Here is a 15,480-nt window from a genome sequence, read left to right on the forward strand (position 1 = left end):
CCGGAAGGACAGAGGCTTGGTTGGGTAGAAGGACGGGTACGTGTTGAACCGAGCTCTGTGGAGGGAAAGATGCTGACCAATATCTCCAATGTCCTGAGGGCCTGCGCTCAGAGAAATGTAAGCTAAACTATTTTTTAAACCCACGTTGTGCCCCAGTTAGGCTCCGGCTAATCTGCCTTGCCTTTGAAATCGCGCGGTGTTCATCCTAAATAATCTGTCAGCTGTTTTCTGACCTTGTGAGGCCGGTGCTGGTAGCAGGTCTGGCTAACGAAGCTAACTCCGCCAAACATTTCCATAATAATTTTATTTCTCAGCGCTTTGACCAACAGAGACTCAATTATTTAGCTTGGTGTGCCTTGACTTTGTGTTTCCTGTTTAGTCGTGCACAAACGTTCCCGTTTCTGTTGTTGTCTGTTGTTAAAACGAAAAAATAACAACTTCACAGGTAGCCAGCTGTTTTATAAATCAAGACGTTAAGTTTGGTATGCACTATAACACCCGCCAGACTTGTAAAACATGGGTCTATTTACACAACACAAATCCACGTATTTTGCTTTTTAGTGGAATCAAATGCAATTTCAGTTTATTTATAGATTGACATTCATCTAGAATAGTAGCATTATTAGAAATGTTGGCAAAAAGCTGAACTGGAAGAAGTGTTAATTGAGAATAGGATTATCAGTAGCATTTTATAAGCATGCATTATTGTTTTTCATTTTTACTTAACTTCAGATCAGCTTGAAACCTGCTGAAAGTTATAATCCACAATTACAAAAACTTTTGATCTAAAAAAAAAGGAAGAACAAAACTTGACATCACTCAAAAACGTCCAACAAGCAGTATTTCTGTGTTTTATTAGTGAGTAGAAATTCTCAGTTTACTTGTAGCCATTGTTGTTCATCCAAAAAGCCCACACCTGTTATTGCGATGCAGTATTTAGTCAGAAACAGACCATTCTGACTAAACATATACAAACATTATTCATTTTAAAAAAGGAAGTATGTAAAATTAAACATAAATGTATCTCATTTTTGATGAGGTTCAATTTCAGGGGGAGGGCGTTGGAAATTGTCATTTAAGAATATCTGGTATTTCTTAGTAACACAGACAGTTACTGGCAGTGGAATTTATTTTATTTTGGGTGATGTGAGAAAGTTACAAAACATTTGCTAATTTTTAAACCTGTTATGTTTTCCTCTGGTCCTCTGATAGGGAGCTGCAGCTGTCGCGTCAGCACGGACCTATTCAGACTTCACAACCCAGGGAACATTTGAAATAAAGGTATGTTTCAGAAACTAACCCCTCGTTCCCAAAGTTTTGGTCATTGAGATTAGGCTGTTGAGATCCTCTCCAACGGTAAAATAATATTTATCCTTTCATTGTTTCAGAAAATGTATTACAGTCCTAATAAACATATAGAAAAATTAGAATATTGCTAGTTGATGATGATTTTGGGTACTGTTTAGTTGATCTATTCAACTCAGTTCACCAGTTTTTCAAAGTTTGTTTGTGGCTGAAAAGTTACCAGACAACAAAAGCACTACCTAATGTACTCTATCAAATTGTCCAATGCATGAGGTTTCTCAGTTATTTACTTTTTATTTCAAGAAATGTGACGTCTTCAAGCTGGACGAGGCCCCTGCAACTCAGGTGGTTATGACCCGGGACGAGGGTCTGCAGTACTACCGCACCATGCAGACTATGAGGCGGATGGAGCTGAAGGCCGACCAGCTGTACAAGCAGAAGATCATTAGAGGGTTCTGTCATTTATATGATGGCCAGGTGAATATAACACTTCACAGTTTCTTTGCACCAGTCCATACAGTGCAAAAACACAGATTCACTGTATTATTCAGGAGTAATTTATGCTTATTACTAGAAGCTGTAAGAGTTTGTTAGGGTAGGGTTTGTGTCTATATGTGAATTTGTCTGCTTTCCATGTGCAGGAAGCTTGTGCTGTTGGTATCGAGGCATCAATTAATCTAAAAGACCACCTGATCACAGCATACCGCGCACACGGCTACACTTTAACAAGGGGAGGAACCGTCAAGGAGATCATGGCTGAGCTCACTGGTGAGTCTGCAATGCCAACTAAATCATCTCAAGATGGATTAAGTTCCTGCATAGATTTAGCAGTTGGCCCTAGATGATAGTGTAAAAGTTATTTCAGCATCTGCTGGAAATGTTTACTATGACAGTTTAAATAGTTTTTGTGAGAATATCACACAGGACAGTTCTATCTGTTGATATTGATGAAAAAAATAAACCCCACAACTGTAGTGACAGCAAGAGCAGCAACAAGATAGAAATCTAACTTTCTGTAAAACAGATTGAATTTGTCAAACTAGTGAGAGTCTAAAACCTAGATTGCGTAAGAGATGAGCTTCTTTGGTCTGCTGTGCTGTGAAGCAGGGTGATACGGTGTAATCATCTGCAGTTTTGATGCCTGCACTGTAAATACATGTTGTCATACTGCTCTGCTAGCAGGTCAGCCCAGGTTACAGGATCACCTGTGTTTGCCCATGTTTAATTGTGAAATGTTTGAACTATAGATTACATTTCCCTCCCTTGTTTTTGATGTGTTTATTTTTTATCTTCAGGCAGAAGAGGCGGTATTGCAAAGGGCAAGGGAGGCTCTATGCATATGTATTGTAAAAATTTCTATGGAGGAAATGGAATTGTCGGTGCCCAGGTAAGTTGCTGAACCCTTAGACAAAGTGTGTGATGTCTCGATGGGTAACCTTTTTATTTTCTTGCACGCTGAGTAATTTACTAATTTGGAGAGAAAACTAAAAAAAGCTTTATTCTACATGTTAATGATAACTTTAACTTCGGTGTGTCTGTTTCTTCAGGTTCCTCTGGGTGCAGGTGTGGCGCTCGCCTGCAAATATAAGGGCACAGATGAGCTTTGTGTCTGTTTGTATGGGGATGGTGCTGCCAACCAGGTATGAGTCACAAATCCCTGGCATCTTACATCTTGAGTTGTTAGAATTTGAAGCAGCTACTCTCAAAATCTTTTTTCTTCTCCACCGTAGCATTTATCACCTGCTTTACAGGATGAAAAATGCTGTGTGACCAATAGTATATATATTTTTCGTCAAAGGTTTACAAAAATACAAACGTCTTTTAATTTTGGTTTGTTTCTTCCCTCGAGAGAAACAAATGCTTAAAATACAATGTCAATGATTTTTAAAAAGAGATTAAAATGGGTTGACGGCGACAAAAATCGTTTTATTAAGGTACAATTTCAGAAGGTACTTTTAAACAAATATCACTATCTTATTCGTATTTTTGAACGTGTATCAGTAATTTTGTTCCTTTAATAATTTTCAGAACACAGGAAATTCAGTTATTCAGCAAATTCCTGTTTTAAAATGAATTAAGTGGATCTAAATATCTGACTCTAGCCTCACATTATTTTTCTGAATGTTTCCTGAGAAACATTTAATTTGAAAATTAGTCATGTAAAATCAATCGGACTATATTTTGCTGGATTTCTTAAGTGAGCAAAAAATAAATAAAAAATGTTTTCTTGTGTGTGTTTCAGGGTCAAATTTTTGAAACCTACAACATGGCAGCACTTTGGAAATTGCCTGTTATCTTCATCTGTGAGAATAACAGATACGGCATGGGGACATCAGTGGAGCGAGCTGCAGCCAGCACCGACTACTTCAAGAGGGGAGAGTTTATTCCTGGTCTCAGGGTACAGATTTTTATTTACCTACTTACATCTTTTTTTGCCAGCATAATTCAACAGAGCTTGGATCACTATAGTATTATTTTTGGGGAGGTATAAGAAGCAAAGTCAGTGTATTTCTATACCCTCCTACATACAGAGTATTTCAAAGTGCTTTACAAGGAAGCACCATAAATAAGATCCAGTAAAGACATACATTAACTGAACAATAGTAAAACAATTAAGTATCACATAAAGTTAAAATCCAAATTTAAATTAGAAAACTTGGAATGAACTGATGAAATAACTCTTATGGAAAAAAGTGGTTAAAGAGCAATGATTTTATTTGACATAAATTTGATCTGAAAAGTTTGATACCTGGTCAACAAGATTATTCAGTGCCTCATAAACCGTCAATAATTCAAATTATATTCTTGTACAAACAGGGAGCAAGTGCAGTAATACGATGCATTTGCTGTTTTTGGTCACAACTCTGGTAGCAGGATTTCTGATGAGATCCTGCTGACCTTTTCAAAATTTGGTAAATGTCCTGATAATGTTGCCTAAAGCTGCAGATCAATTGTACAATTTTAGCCATAAAAGGAATAGCTGATACTATTTTGCTTAAAATAAAAGTATATAGTTGCTATCACACTTTTTAAAAATATTTATATTTTGGTTAATACTGAAATGTGAATATTAAAATAACTTTGTAGATATCAACCAGAAATATATTTTTTTAATGCTCAGTTATTGTAAAACTTAATATTATGATTTAATGTCAACTTAGTAAGTTTAATTTTCAGCATTGCTAAGGTAGCAGTACAAATAATTCATTCATTATTGACATTTTAAGTCAATAAAATGTCACTTTATTTCCTTAAAAGTAAATAAACTGAGTAGTACAGTTAATTTTGTTGCAAGCATAGATTCGTTCAGAAGAGCTTATAATGATTCATTAAAATTATCTTTTTGCCTCAAAGGTTGATGGTATGGATGTTCTGTGTGTCCGGGAAGCAACTAGATTTGCGGCTGATCACTGTCGGTCTGGGAAGGTTTGTCTCAATAATATGCTTTAAAAATGATTACTGCTGCTGTTTTTTTTCTGCTAAATGTTTACTACTGTTCGTCAGGGTCCGATACTCATGGAACTACAGACATACCGCTACCATGGACACAGTATGAGCGACCCTGGTGTCAGGTACTTGATCACAGCACCTCAACTGTTTTGCTTTTCTTGTTGCTAATATGAAAATGTTAAATGTCATGTTCTCTGTGCTGCTGCCCTTCTTGTGTCTGGCTCGTTTTCAGTAGTCTTCATATATGTTCCTTCCCTCCGTAGTGTCCTTTCAATAACAACACCTGGGGAGAAACTGAGTTCTCACTGATCCTGCTATTGGCTGATTAACGTCTGTCGAATAATAGAAAATCAGAGATAAAATCTTCCTAATTCTAATTTGGATCCTGCAACATTGGTACACAGAAAGCACAGATTTTGCATCACTGGTCGAAATATGACTCATTAGCTGTTATATGTTGCAGGAAATCATGTTCTTTTTTTTTTTCAAATCCTTATATGTGGATAGTGTACAAATGTGATTATTGTAGTCAATCCCTGCAACGTCCCTGCACCAATCTCTGCTCTTCTAGCTACCGCACACGTGAAGAGATCCAGGAGGTCCGCAGTAAGAGTGATCCCATCTCCCTGTTGAAGGACCGCCTTCTCACCAACAACATGGCCAGCGTGGAGGAGCTTAAGGTAGCATATACTTTGAAGTTGAACAAGTTTGTAGCAGATTTTTTTACTCAAAAATGTACAGAAATTGTTTTTTTTCCATGGAGCTGCGTAAATGATTGTCATTGCTTGAGCAGCTGCTCTGCGTGTTGATTGCCACTAAGCTTTTGTTTTGTCTGTGTTGCATCTGTAGGAGATCGATGTGGAAGTGAGGAAGGAAATCGAAGATGCAGCTCAGTTTGCCACCACGGACCCAGAACCCCCCCTGGAGGAGCTGTGCAACCACATCTTCTCCAACAATCCACCGGTGGAGGTGCGCGGCACCAACCCGTGGGCCAAACTGAAGTCTCTCAGCTAAAGTCTGAGTTGCTTTGTCAGTTCTACTGTAACTCAAGTCCCCATACTGTTATGTGAACACATGTCACATGATGCACCATATTTGAATGCATTATGTGAACTCGCATAACGCTTCATATCCAGAGCTTTAACCGTTATTTTATTGCCACTTTTTAACGATGAGGGCCATAATTTACAAACATGTTCGCAGAAGTAAACTGACATTAATTGGTTTAACTTTCAAGTTTCTTCTTATTTCACCACTCTAGTCTGTATGGGATCTGCAAACATAACTAAAACATCTGGAATTATATATCACTCTTACTTACTCATGGTGAGTGTTGTTTTGTTGGGGGGATGGGAGGTTTACCCTATTCAAATCAACTTTTTCATTCTTCATACTTAGATTACACTGTTTCTGATATTAAAATTAAAATGAATATAGTTACAAAAGAGTTGGGAGATGGGTTATCTGAAGAGCACGTGGTTGACATTGTTGCCACATTCTCATTGAAACATGTATTTATATTTTTAAGATATTTTGACTGAGCCATATGAGCAACATACAGTTTAAATTGCCAGTCCCGACGAACTATTTGAAGTTCCCATCTATGAATTCAGCACTTCAAATAAGTAAATATGATGCTTTTCTTAAGCTTCTGTATTTAAGTGTTTTTCTTGAGCGTTAAACACTTGAAATTCTGTTTGTATTCCATATTTACCTTTTTGTTGTTACGCTCTGGACATTGTTGAGGTACAATAAATCTCACTCTTCATGTCAAAACCAGCTGCATCTCTTTGAACTCTTTTCTCCTTAACTGTAAATGATAATGCTTCCTCAGGCAGTTTGTACCCAGACGTTTCATGACAAAATACCTCAAAACCGGTATGTTTCCATCAAAAATGCCACATTAAATAAGAAGTGCAGAGGTTTCTTGTATCTGTATGTGCCTGACAGAGCTAACTGTGCTGAATGTGGTACACCATAATCAGAGATAAATTTACATTTTTCAGTGATTTTAGAGAGAAATTGATTGTGGATGTAACGTACGCTGTATATATCCAAATTCTGGACGTCAGAATTCCATCAATTCTGTGTTTATAGTAGTAATAAATCTTACAGCCTCTATATAAACTCATCTTTCCAAATTGAAGACTTGTTTGGTTAAGTATTTGTGCCCTTGCAGCTTTTTATGACATTACATTATTCACTAAAGATGGTTATTTTACCAGATGTAGTTATTAGAAGGCGGTGCATCAGAATTTCCATTTGGTTTCAGTACATAGTACATTGTGAACATTCTGCATCTCTACACAAGCTGTTAGCAGCAAATACAACTTTTAACTTTCAGCTGTTTTTAAACACTAGCAGCCTTTTTATAAGATCTAAATGTTTTGTATGGATGAATTATAGCTAGAATTAAAAAATGGCTGCTGTTCAGTTACTTATGGAAAGTTTACATTTGGAGAAGCAAATAATTCAAAGAGTCTGTATGGACACTGGATCTGGGTGACCCCTGGTAATTAAAAAAAAGCTTTTTTGTTTGTGTACAATTTGTATTTAAAAATTACCTTTAATCTCATTTGCTACATAGCTCATATGAAGTGCAATCTTAAGTTTTATCAGCTATCTTTCTGCAAAGGTCTTAGATTTGTGAAGTGCATGACTAACGTCTTGTTAACAGAATAATCCACATGAGCTATATATCTGTGTTGCTCCTCCAGAGTTAAAATGAGCACTTTTACACTTTCCATGAAGGGCTTCATTCCAAACATTACTGTGGTGTGACCAGTGATGTTTGGCCGCTTCAGTTTGTGCTTCTATGGTTTTAAAGATTGTAAAGCATTTCATTGGTTGAATTAAGAATGTTTTTCTGCCGAAAGTTTTATTTAGGGGTATAAAGGTTGCAAAAATGTTGAAAACTGCTTCTTTCAGCACACACCAAATAAATTCTTCTACAAGGATATGTATCTGGTGGTTTTATGTATTTTCACTAACAATTAATATGAAAGCTTAATTAGCTCCAGAAGATGGCGGTAACGCAGCAAGGAGGACGCCAGCTGCAGGAAACTTCCAAATGACGAAGAAGAAGATAAGGAAGAAGGCTTCATCCCTGCTGAAAGTCTGAAACTACGTGCATACGGGGAGACGACACAATGGAGTCTGGTTTCAGCACTGGTGCAAAGATGGAGCTGCTGTGCGCCTTTTGCGCTGCCTTGCTCCTTGTCAGTACAATCGCCTCTGCAGAGGAAGGCGCTCACCTGAAGAACTCCCAGTGTCACAACTACGCTGGAGGACACGTCTATCCTGGAGAGGCTTTCCGTGTGCCCGTGTCCGACCATTCCCTGCATCTCAGTAAAGCCAAGAGTGAGTTGAACCGGTGTTTTGCACGCTGAAAGTGCGCGTTTTTAGTTGCGTTCCTTTTGGGAAGCCGCTGCGGTGCCTGTGAGAAGGTAACAGATGCGCACTGACGCAGCCTGCGGATGAGCGTTTAATTGTGTTGCTTTAAGTCCCTTTGTTTCCTCGTTGGGTTTTAAACTCTATTTACATTTCACACCAGAAAGGTAATTTTATTTTCATGCGTTTGATTCAATGTTGTGGGACACGTCAGTGCGTCACATTGATTGGACAGCTCGCCTCTCTCCGCCCCTGACACATGACCCAGAATAGCAGCACACCATCCACATATCCATAAAGTCTTACAACATAGTGCGTATGTTCTAGTTGTTTCTGATTACGATCCTTCGTTTGCTTTGCTTCTCTGACTTACCCTAATGCAAGCCGTGTCCTCTATTCTTGCTTTAGCAGTTAATGTGCTGCTCATTTTGAATGTGAGTAATTTGAGACCGATGTCAAACATGGGAAACCTGTCCTGGCAGTCTGATTGGTAGACAGAGTATGTTCACCAAAAGTGAAGGCAGCAGAAAAACATAAAGGGGAAAAAAAACTTGCAAAAATGACTTGAATGGAGAGTATGTAATATAAAATAAGACAAACTACTGTGCCACAACCATATCCATATCAGATGCTGTTCAAAATTTCTATGAACGAAGAAAATATGTTCTTAAAACCGGGGCTCAAATTATGTTTAGATGTCTTGTATCACCAGAGGTTGCGTTTCCCTTAATTTTTTTAAATGAAGGGAAAATTTGAAGCCCGTTGGTCATTTTGACAGGTTATAATTCACACCCTTGACTGACGCACATGGGTAGATTTTTTTAGACAAGTACTCAATTTGGCAGTCTTTGGTTCTTAGAGTCAGTCCATAATTTTTTATCCCACTACTGTGGAAATGATCATGTTTAGAAAAGCGTGGAACTTGAAGTACTTTCAAGGTCAGAGTAAGCATGGAAAAAAGTTAATTGGTTATTGTTAATCATTCTCTATTCCCTCTCTCACTTTGAAAAAGAATAAATTATATCCACACATCTGTTCATCTGTGTTTTCCATCCGTGTGTTTGCCATCATCTGTCAATCCATAATGGTCTAGACTGGGAAAATTTGAGGAAAGCATGGAAATTGATATGATGAAAGAAATGTAGGACATCTGAAATCTGATGTCTCTGGAAGTAAACACGGCTAATTCTTAAGAATATGTAATTGCATCAAGCCCAGTAAAATAAACTGATTGTTCAAATCCAATGTAGTGGTCTAGTGTTAAAAAATAAAATGAAGTTGTTTACGAAGATGGAAATATGCAAGTGGAGAACATTTCAAAGAAACTTTTTGTGTGCATTTTTTTTTTCTACTTCAGTTTCAAAGCCTGCCCCCAACTGGGAAGGAACTGCTGTCATTGATGGGGAATTCAAGGAGCTTAAGCTGTCCGACTACAAGGGAAAATATCTTGTTTTCTTTTTTTATCCTTTGGACTTGTACGTATGTCTTGAATACTTCATTGTAAAATCACATTGTCTTTCCTGGAGTGTAAACTCCATATGTCATCATGTTTTTTCTACTGCAGCACATTCGTCTGCCCCACTGAGATCATTGCTTTCAGCGATCGCGTGCATGAATTTCAGGCCATCAATACTGAGGTGGTCGCCTGCTCTGTGGATTCCCAGTTCACCCATTTAGCTTGGTATGGAAACCACTTCCAGTAGATTTATAAAGTGCAAACCACGCTCAATAAATGGCCTGATTACATATTGATTTCTCTAGCTCTTCCGTAACTTTAGTAATGATTTGTCTAAAGTGTTTGGCTCACTTTTTCTGTTCTGAACAGGATCAACACCCCCAGGAAGCAAGGTGGACTCGGACCAATGAAAATCCCTCTGCTGTCTGACCTCACACACCAGATTTCAAAAGATTATGGAGTCTACTTGGAGGACCAGGGTCACACGCTGAGGTGCAAATTTTAAATCAACACCTTGGTTCAAATAATGCTGGAGAAGTGAAAAGGACCAATCGAAAGAAAAAATTGGAACAGGATGTGAAATTGATGTTTTGTGTTGTTTTTTTATTATTATTTATTTATTTATTCTGGAGATCTTCTCCAAATCAGACCTTTGCTATTATTTCTGAAATGATTTATTTGACTTTTAAATACTTTTTAGAATTTGTCATAATTATTGCAATAATTGCCATAACATATGGTACAAGGAATATTTTTTTTTTTATGCTGCAAAACCTTTTTTTTTTTTTGATGTAGGGACTAGATTTTTGAGACTCGAGTCAAATCCTACTTTGTAGGGAGGAAAAAGTGGGTATTTGACATGGGAACCCTCATCTAACATGTCCATGTCTTTGTCAGAGGTCTTTTTATCATCGACGGCAAAGGAATCCTGAGGCAGATCACCATGAATGATCTTCCTGTTGGAAGATCAGTGGATGAGACTCTGCGGCTGGTCCAGGCCTTCCAGTACACAGACAAACATGGAGAAGGTACTGAAAGTGCTTTTCATTCACTTTTGGAAAAAGTTATTTATTTTTTGGCTATAATGAGATCTGTTTTTGAACAGACACCGGGTTTGTTTAGCATTTTTATTTATTTTATTTTTTTCCCTACAGTGTGTCCAGCAGGATGGAAGCCAGGCAGCGACACTGTAAGTATTACTGGGACTTTGTCCTGAGTTGTCTTGCTAAACAAAATGCAACTCAAAAAAATCTGATTTGGATCAGTTTACAGAATGTTTCTGACATTCAAACATTTTTTTTTCTTGGCATAAACTGATGATCAAAGATGCTTGGTGTATTTGAAAGAAAATCATTAGTTACATTATATTTTTCTCCACAGATCATTCCTGACCCCTCAGGCAAGCTGAAATATTTTGACAAACTGAACTGAACAACTTTTCTGCTTTCCATTCCAAACCTTTTAATTCCAACCAAGTTCAAATAAAATCTTTTTTTTTTTCCTAATTTTTGGTGACTCGTGTCATTATTTGATTTTATGATTACATTTATGTTTTCCCCTAAACTAGGGTACCTGTTGTTGTCTGGATGATCGTCATTAGTGAAGGAATTGGTGTGCTATACTGGCATATGATTAATCTGAACACCTCTTGTTTAGTACTAAAACAGAAAATGCCCTAAAAATAGAATTATATTGGGGCACATACAGATTATGATGAATTCCAGGTTGTGTATTTATAAGCCAACAGGTGACAATTGATAGTTAATATTTTATCATCACTCCTTTGTTTTCAGCAACTAATCAAGTATTAAAGTGAGTGATCAGACAAGTTTTCTGGGTTAGGATAGATTTTTTTCCCCTCCTTTTTAAGAGGAAAATTTCTCATTTGAATTTATCACCGCTAATAGGGTCATCGCCAAGGTAACCGTCAAACAATTCTTCCCGGACAATGAATCTGGTCAAAATGAAATTTCCCAGCAACAGCGACATGCCTACTAAGTTAAATTTATCATATATATATGTATGTCTGTATAGTTTTGAGATTTTAAATATTTTTACGTATTCTTATGGCATACTGTGTAGCTTTAGACTCAGCACATTTTGAAGACCTTCATAATTTGAAGTCATGTGAAGAAGACCTTTGCCCAAACTGACATTTTGCACCAGGAATAATGGTAAGTTAGACAATACCATAAAACAGAAAACTGGAAAACCTGCAATGAAACAGCTACAGTATCAATATGTGGGAACATTCCCTCAGGCAGGTGGAGAATACCTGATGTCGGCTCGGACCCAAACAACTGTTTACAATGTAGAATAGATTATGAACAAAAGAAGTGCACCTTGCACTGCCTGCAAGCAATAAAAGAGACTTGCTCTACTGGCCAACTTTCCTAAGAGGAAATTGTTCATATTCCAATTACACCCTGGAGAAAAGTCTCACATTGAGTATTGTAAGAGACAAATATTTGCAAAAATATTCATTCTGATTTGTGGTTTGGTGGTGTGTCTGTGCTCACTATAACATTTATGTGTTGTTAGGGCTGGTTAATATTTCTCTTTTGATCAGTACTCAACTGAAAAACAGATGAACAGAGATAAGCGACTCGTACTGAAAAGAAACAGGATATGCGTCAATATGAGGATTTACAATCAGGCGTGTCTTTTTGCAGGATACATAAAGGGAAGGCTTCTGCCACCACCACACAACTTTGAGCGGCTGATGCAGAACTGTATGCGCTAGTTTCTCTAATTCTTTGCGGGGGGGGGACTCCTGAGGAGCGAATGAAGAAACAAATTTTGCTCTTGTTCACATTTCGAGGACTGGTAAGCAAAGGGAAAAAAGGAAAAAAAAGAAAATGTCCAATTTTGTGTTACGGCCAGCTGAACCAAAGGATGTATCTGATATCTTGCGACTCATAAAGGTAAGGCACTTTATCCGCTTTTTCAACAAGTTCTTTCTCGTTCAAATTTAAATTCAGTTCAAATCTTTATGCATTGTAGGAACTTGCTAAGTTTGAAGAGATGGAGGAGAAGGTGCTGCTCACTGAGAAAGGTGCTGTGCATTAAATTATTTATGCCAAAGTCTATTATCCAAGCAAGCAGTAACCTCTATTTGTAAATAAGCAAAGCAATTTTTGCTATGGAGTCCATTAACATTAATGTCCTACTTTAACTTAGATCTTCTTGAGGATGGCTTTGGGGATCAGCCATTCTACCATTGCTTGGTTGCAGAAGTCCCAAAAGATCAGAGCACAGAAGGTAAAAATAAAATAAAAATCTTACCTCATATTTTAAGGCATTTTATAAATAAAGCATTTAACTTCTAGTGTCTTTTATCAAGGATTTTCTGTGATTGGCTTTGCAATGTACTACTTCACATATGACCCATGGATTGGAAAGCTTCTCTATTTGGAAGATTTCTACGTCATGCAGGAGTTTCGAGGTAAGATTGCTGAATCGTTCAGCTGTGGCACAAAATGTAATAATTAACAGCTGTGTTGCAACATTGGCAAAAACTGTTGTAATTGCTCTGCCTGTTTAATGTTTCACCAGGCTTTGGCATTGGTTCACAAATCCTGAAGGTGCTGAGTGAGGTACAGACACTTTATGTGTAATTGCAACTTATCTTCTCACACATTTACTTTGATTTCAGGTGCTACTCATGTGCTTGTTTTTTTATGTCCATTTTTCTGAAATGTCTTTCCTTCAGATTGCTGTAAAGACCCGTTGTAGCAGTATGCATTTCATTGTAGCAGAAAACAACAAGCAGTCTATTGAGTTCTACAAGAGACGGGGCGCCGCTGACCTGTCCTCGGAGGAGGGCTGGCGTCTTTTTGAGATCCAAAAGAAGGACCTGGTGAAGATGACAGCAAAATAAAACATACTGATCACTTATAAAGAATTTTGGGAATGGCAATAACAATGTTTCTGGGACACTTGTAATATTTCTGTACCTTTTATTCTTACCTAATTTTGCAACATTTACCTCATTCACATGTAAATTAAGCAGATTAGTACTTATTAACAAACTGCTTACTAGTATAAAACGTTTTTTAAGGCTTTATGAAGGCAAATTACTCTGTCTTTGAAGTGATATTCTTGTGTAGAAGTTATATTATTGTGATTTATGAACAAAATAAGTGGGTAGGAAGTAACCTATACATTAAAATTAACAGTATTGGTATGCAACAATGAAAATGTATGTTATTGTAATCTGCAATGTTTACAGTTATTTTGTAAATTAAATCTGTAATGGAGATTTTTGGTTTCATTAATTAGAAATGAGTTCTATTGTACAATGTAATAGTAAATGTGATGTTATGAAAATGGTAATGAATAAAATATGAAAATCTAAATTCATAATTGTTAGAAATATGTGTAAATTAAATATACCTTAGGAGAGAGAAACAACCACCCCCAACACAGCAGAGTTTGTTCATAAAACAGATTTTAAATAATAAAAATGTCACATTTTCAACCATATGGAGAACCATTTTTTTTAAACCAGATACTTTATTTACTTGGCTGATGACTTCTGCTTTATTTTAATTCAGCATTGCCATTAATCTTCAGAAATCTTGAATCAAATTAACATTTAACAAAGCAAAGTGCACGTCTGTAAATCAAGTGCTAGTCACTTTGTGCCTTCACTGTATTATACGTTTGCACCTTTGTCCATTTCATAAAAAACTCATTGGGGAAAAAAAAAGTAATATACCACAAGACATTTTGTACTGAACACATGTCAGCTTCGACTCACCAGGGAGACATTTTGAACCTACTTTGACAACTTGTGAATTAAAGAAATTTTCTTTCTTTAACTGAGTAACTTAATGGGTAGTTACTCAGAACAGCACATAACACAAGGATTAAAAAATGAGCTTATTTGTTAGATGATCAAGTTTTCTAATGCTTTAATTTATTTGCAGTCAATGCAAAGATGGTGCCCCCGGCTTGCTGGTTAGAAAACTAAGAATACATATATATTTTGCTTTCAGAGAGGCTGCATTTTACTCCATCCTATATTTTTTTTTCTAAATCGTTCAGTTTGATGGGTTGGTTGGCTGGCAGAAGTAGGGGATTGTTCAGGTGCTGGTTTGATTATGGGTCTAATTATGGGTCCATATAAGACTCAACTGGTCTGTCATGTGACACAAATCAATGGAAAGGATGTAGCAGAGACAGATGAATCTTAAATAAACTGAAGCAAATGAAAAAGATCACATACCTAAATAGATTGACTTGGCGAAAGAGAGGCATGTCAAAACTATAAAATGTTGCCATACAGTGCTTCTCATTATTGTAGGTCAAATAAAGCTTGGTATCTACTGAAGTAGTACTTTTTAAAATAAGTTTTAAGAACCATCAGCTCAAAGCGTATATTTATATATATTATATTACAATGATCCAGTCAAAAAAAGTCAAAGCCTAAACTTTAACCTAAATAAATATTTGTGGTCAGACTTGAAAAATAACAAAAAGCAGGCCTTTTGCCTCTGGACATATAAAGCTTGTAAGCACATAAACCAAAAAATGTTTGCAGCAACAGTTTGTTCAAAACAACATTCAGGGAACTGTAAACAGATACATGCTATATTTTCACATTTTGAGGAGAAAAATACAAATAAAACCACTTGCTCTTTTTATTTTACTTGTGTGAGTGCTCCAGCGAGACATTGTGAGAGATAGGTGCTCCTCTTTTAAAGCTGTCAGCTGTACTTTTAAAAAATATTTTTGTCTTAAAAAACTGAAACGTAAATTCGGTTCCTTGTTTGCCCCACTAATGTTTGGTGAAAGTAGAATGGTTTCAGTGAAGTTACAGCCGCTTTTGGTGTCATACTAAAGAAACACTACGCAAAGCTTTGTCACAATTCAGC

At 36.8% G+C, this 15,480-nt stretch overlaps 3 protein-coding genes across 3 annotated transcripts; all 3 read left to right on the plus strand.

The window, feature by feature from the left end:
- The first annotated feature begins 1 nt into the window (after window position 1).
- Window positions 2–6,534, plus strand: pdha1a (pyruvate dehydrogenase E1 subunit alpha 1a). The gene is made up of 11 exons (XM_055043711.1): window positions 2–117; window positions 1,213–1,281; window positions 1,609–1,782; window positions 1,947–2,073; window positions 2,601–2,692; window positions 2,853–2,945; window positions 3,548–3,703; window positions 4,660–4,731; window positions 4,810–4,877; window positions 5,327–5,435; window positions 5,605–6,534. Exons 1-11 carry the CDS (start codon window positions 70–72, stop codon window positions 5,767–5,769), a joined length of 1,173 nt encoding a protein of 390 aa, XP_054899686.1. The 5' UTR covers window positions 2–69; the 3' UTR covers window positions 5,770–6,534.
- Window positions 6,535–7,816: 1,282 nt separating this feature from the next.
- Window positions 7,817–11,106, plus strand: prdx4 (peroxiredoxin 4). Its single transcript, XM_055043712.1, has 7 exons — window positions 7,817–8,115; window positions 9,503–9,620; window positions 9,710–9,826; window positions 9,971–10,093; window positions 10,499–10,629; window positions 10,756–10,790; window positions 10,982–11,106. The coding sequence occupies exons 1-7, from the start codon at window positions 7,905–7,907 to the stop codon at window positions 11,030–11,032; spliced, it is 786 nt and encodes a 261-aa protein (XP_054899687.1). The 5' UTR covers window positions 7,817–7,904; the 3' UTR covers window positions 11,033–11,106.
- A 1,183-nt stretch (window positions 11,107–12,289) lies between these two features.
- LOC129368625 (diamine acetyltransferase 1-like) lies at window positions 12,290–14,086 on the plus strand. The gene is made up of 6 exons (XM_055043677.1): window positions 12,290–12,525; window positions 12,605–12,656; window positions 12,782–12,862; window positions 12,945–13,046; window positions 13,157–13,197; window positions 13,314–14,086. The coding sequence occupies exons 1-6, from the start codon at window positions 12,460–12,462 to the stop codon at window positions 13,479–13,481; spliced, it is 510 nt and encodes a 169-aa protein (XP_054899652.1). The 5' UTR covers window positions 12,290–12,459; the 3' UTR covers window positions 13,482–14,086.
- The last annotated feature ends 1,394 nt before the right edge of the window (window positions 14,087–15,480 follow it).

This window comes from Poeciliopsis prolifica, unplaced genomic scaffold, assembly GCF_027474105.1.
Source record: "Poeciliopsis prolifica strain line A6 unplaced genomic scaffold, Auburn_PproV2 SCAFFOLD019, whole genome shotgun sequence".
NCBI classification, from domain to species: Eukaryota; Metazoa; Chordata; class Actinopteri; order Cyprinodontiformes; family Poeciliidae; genus Poeciliopsis; species Poeciliopsis prolifica.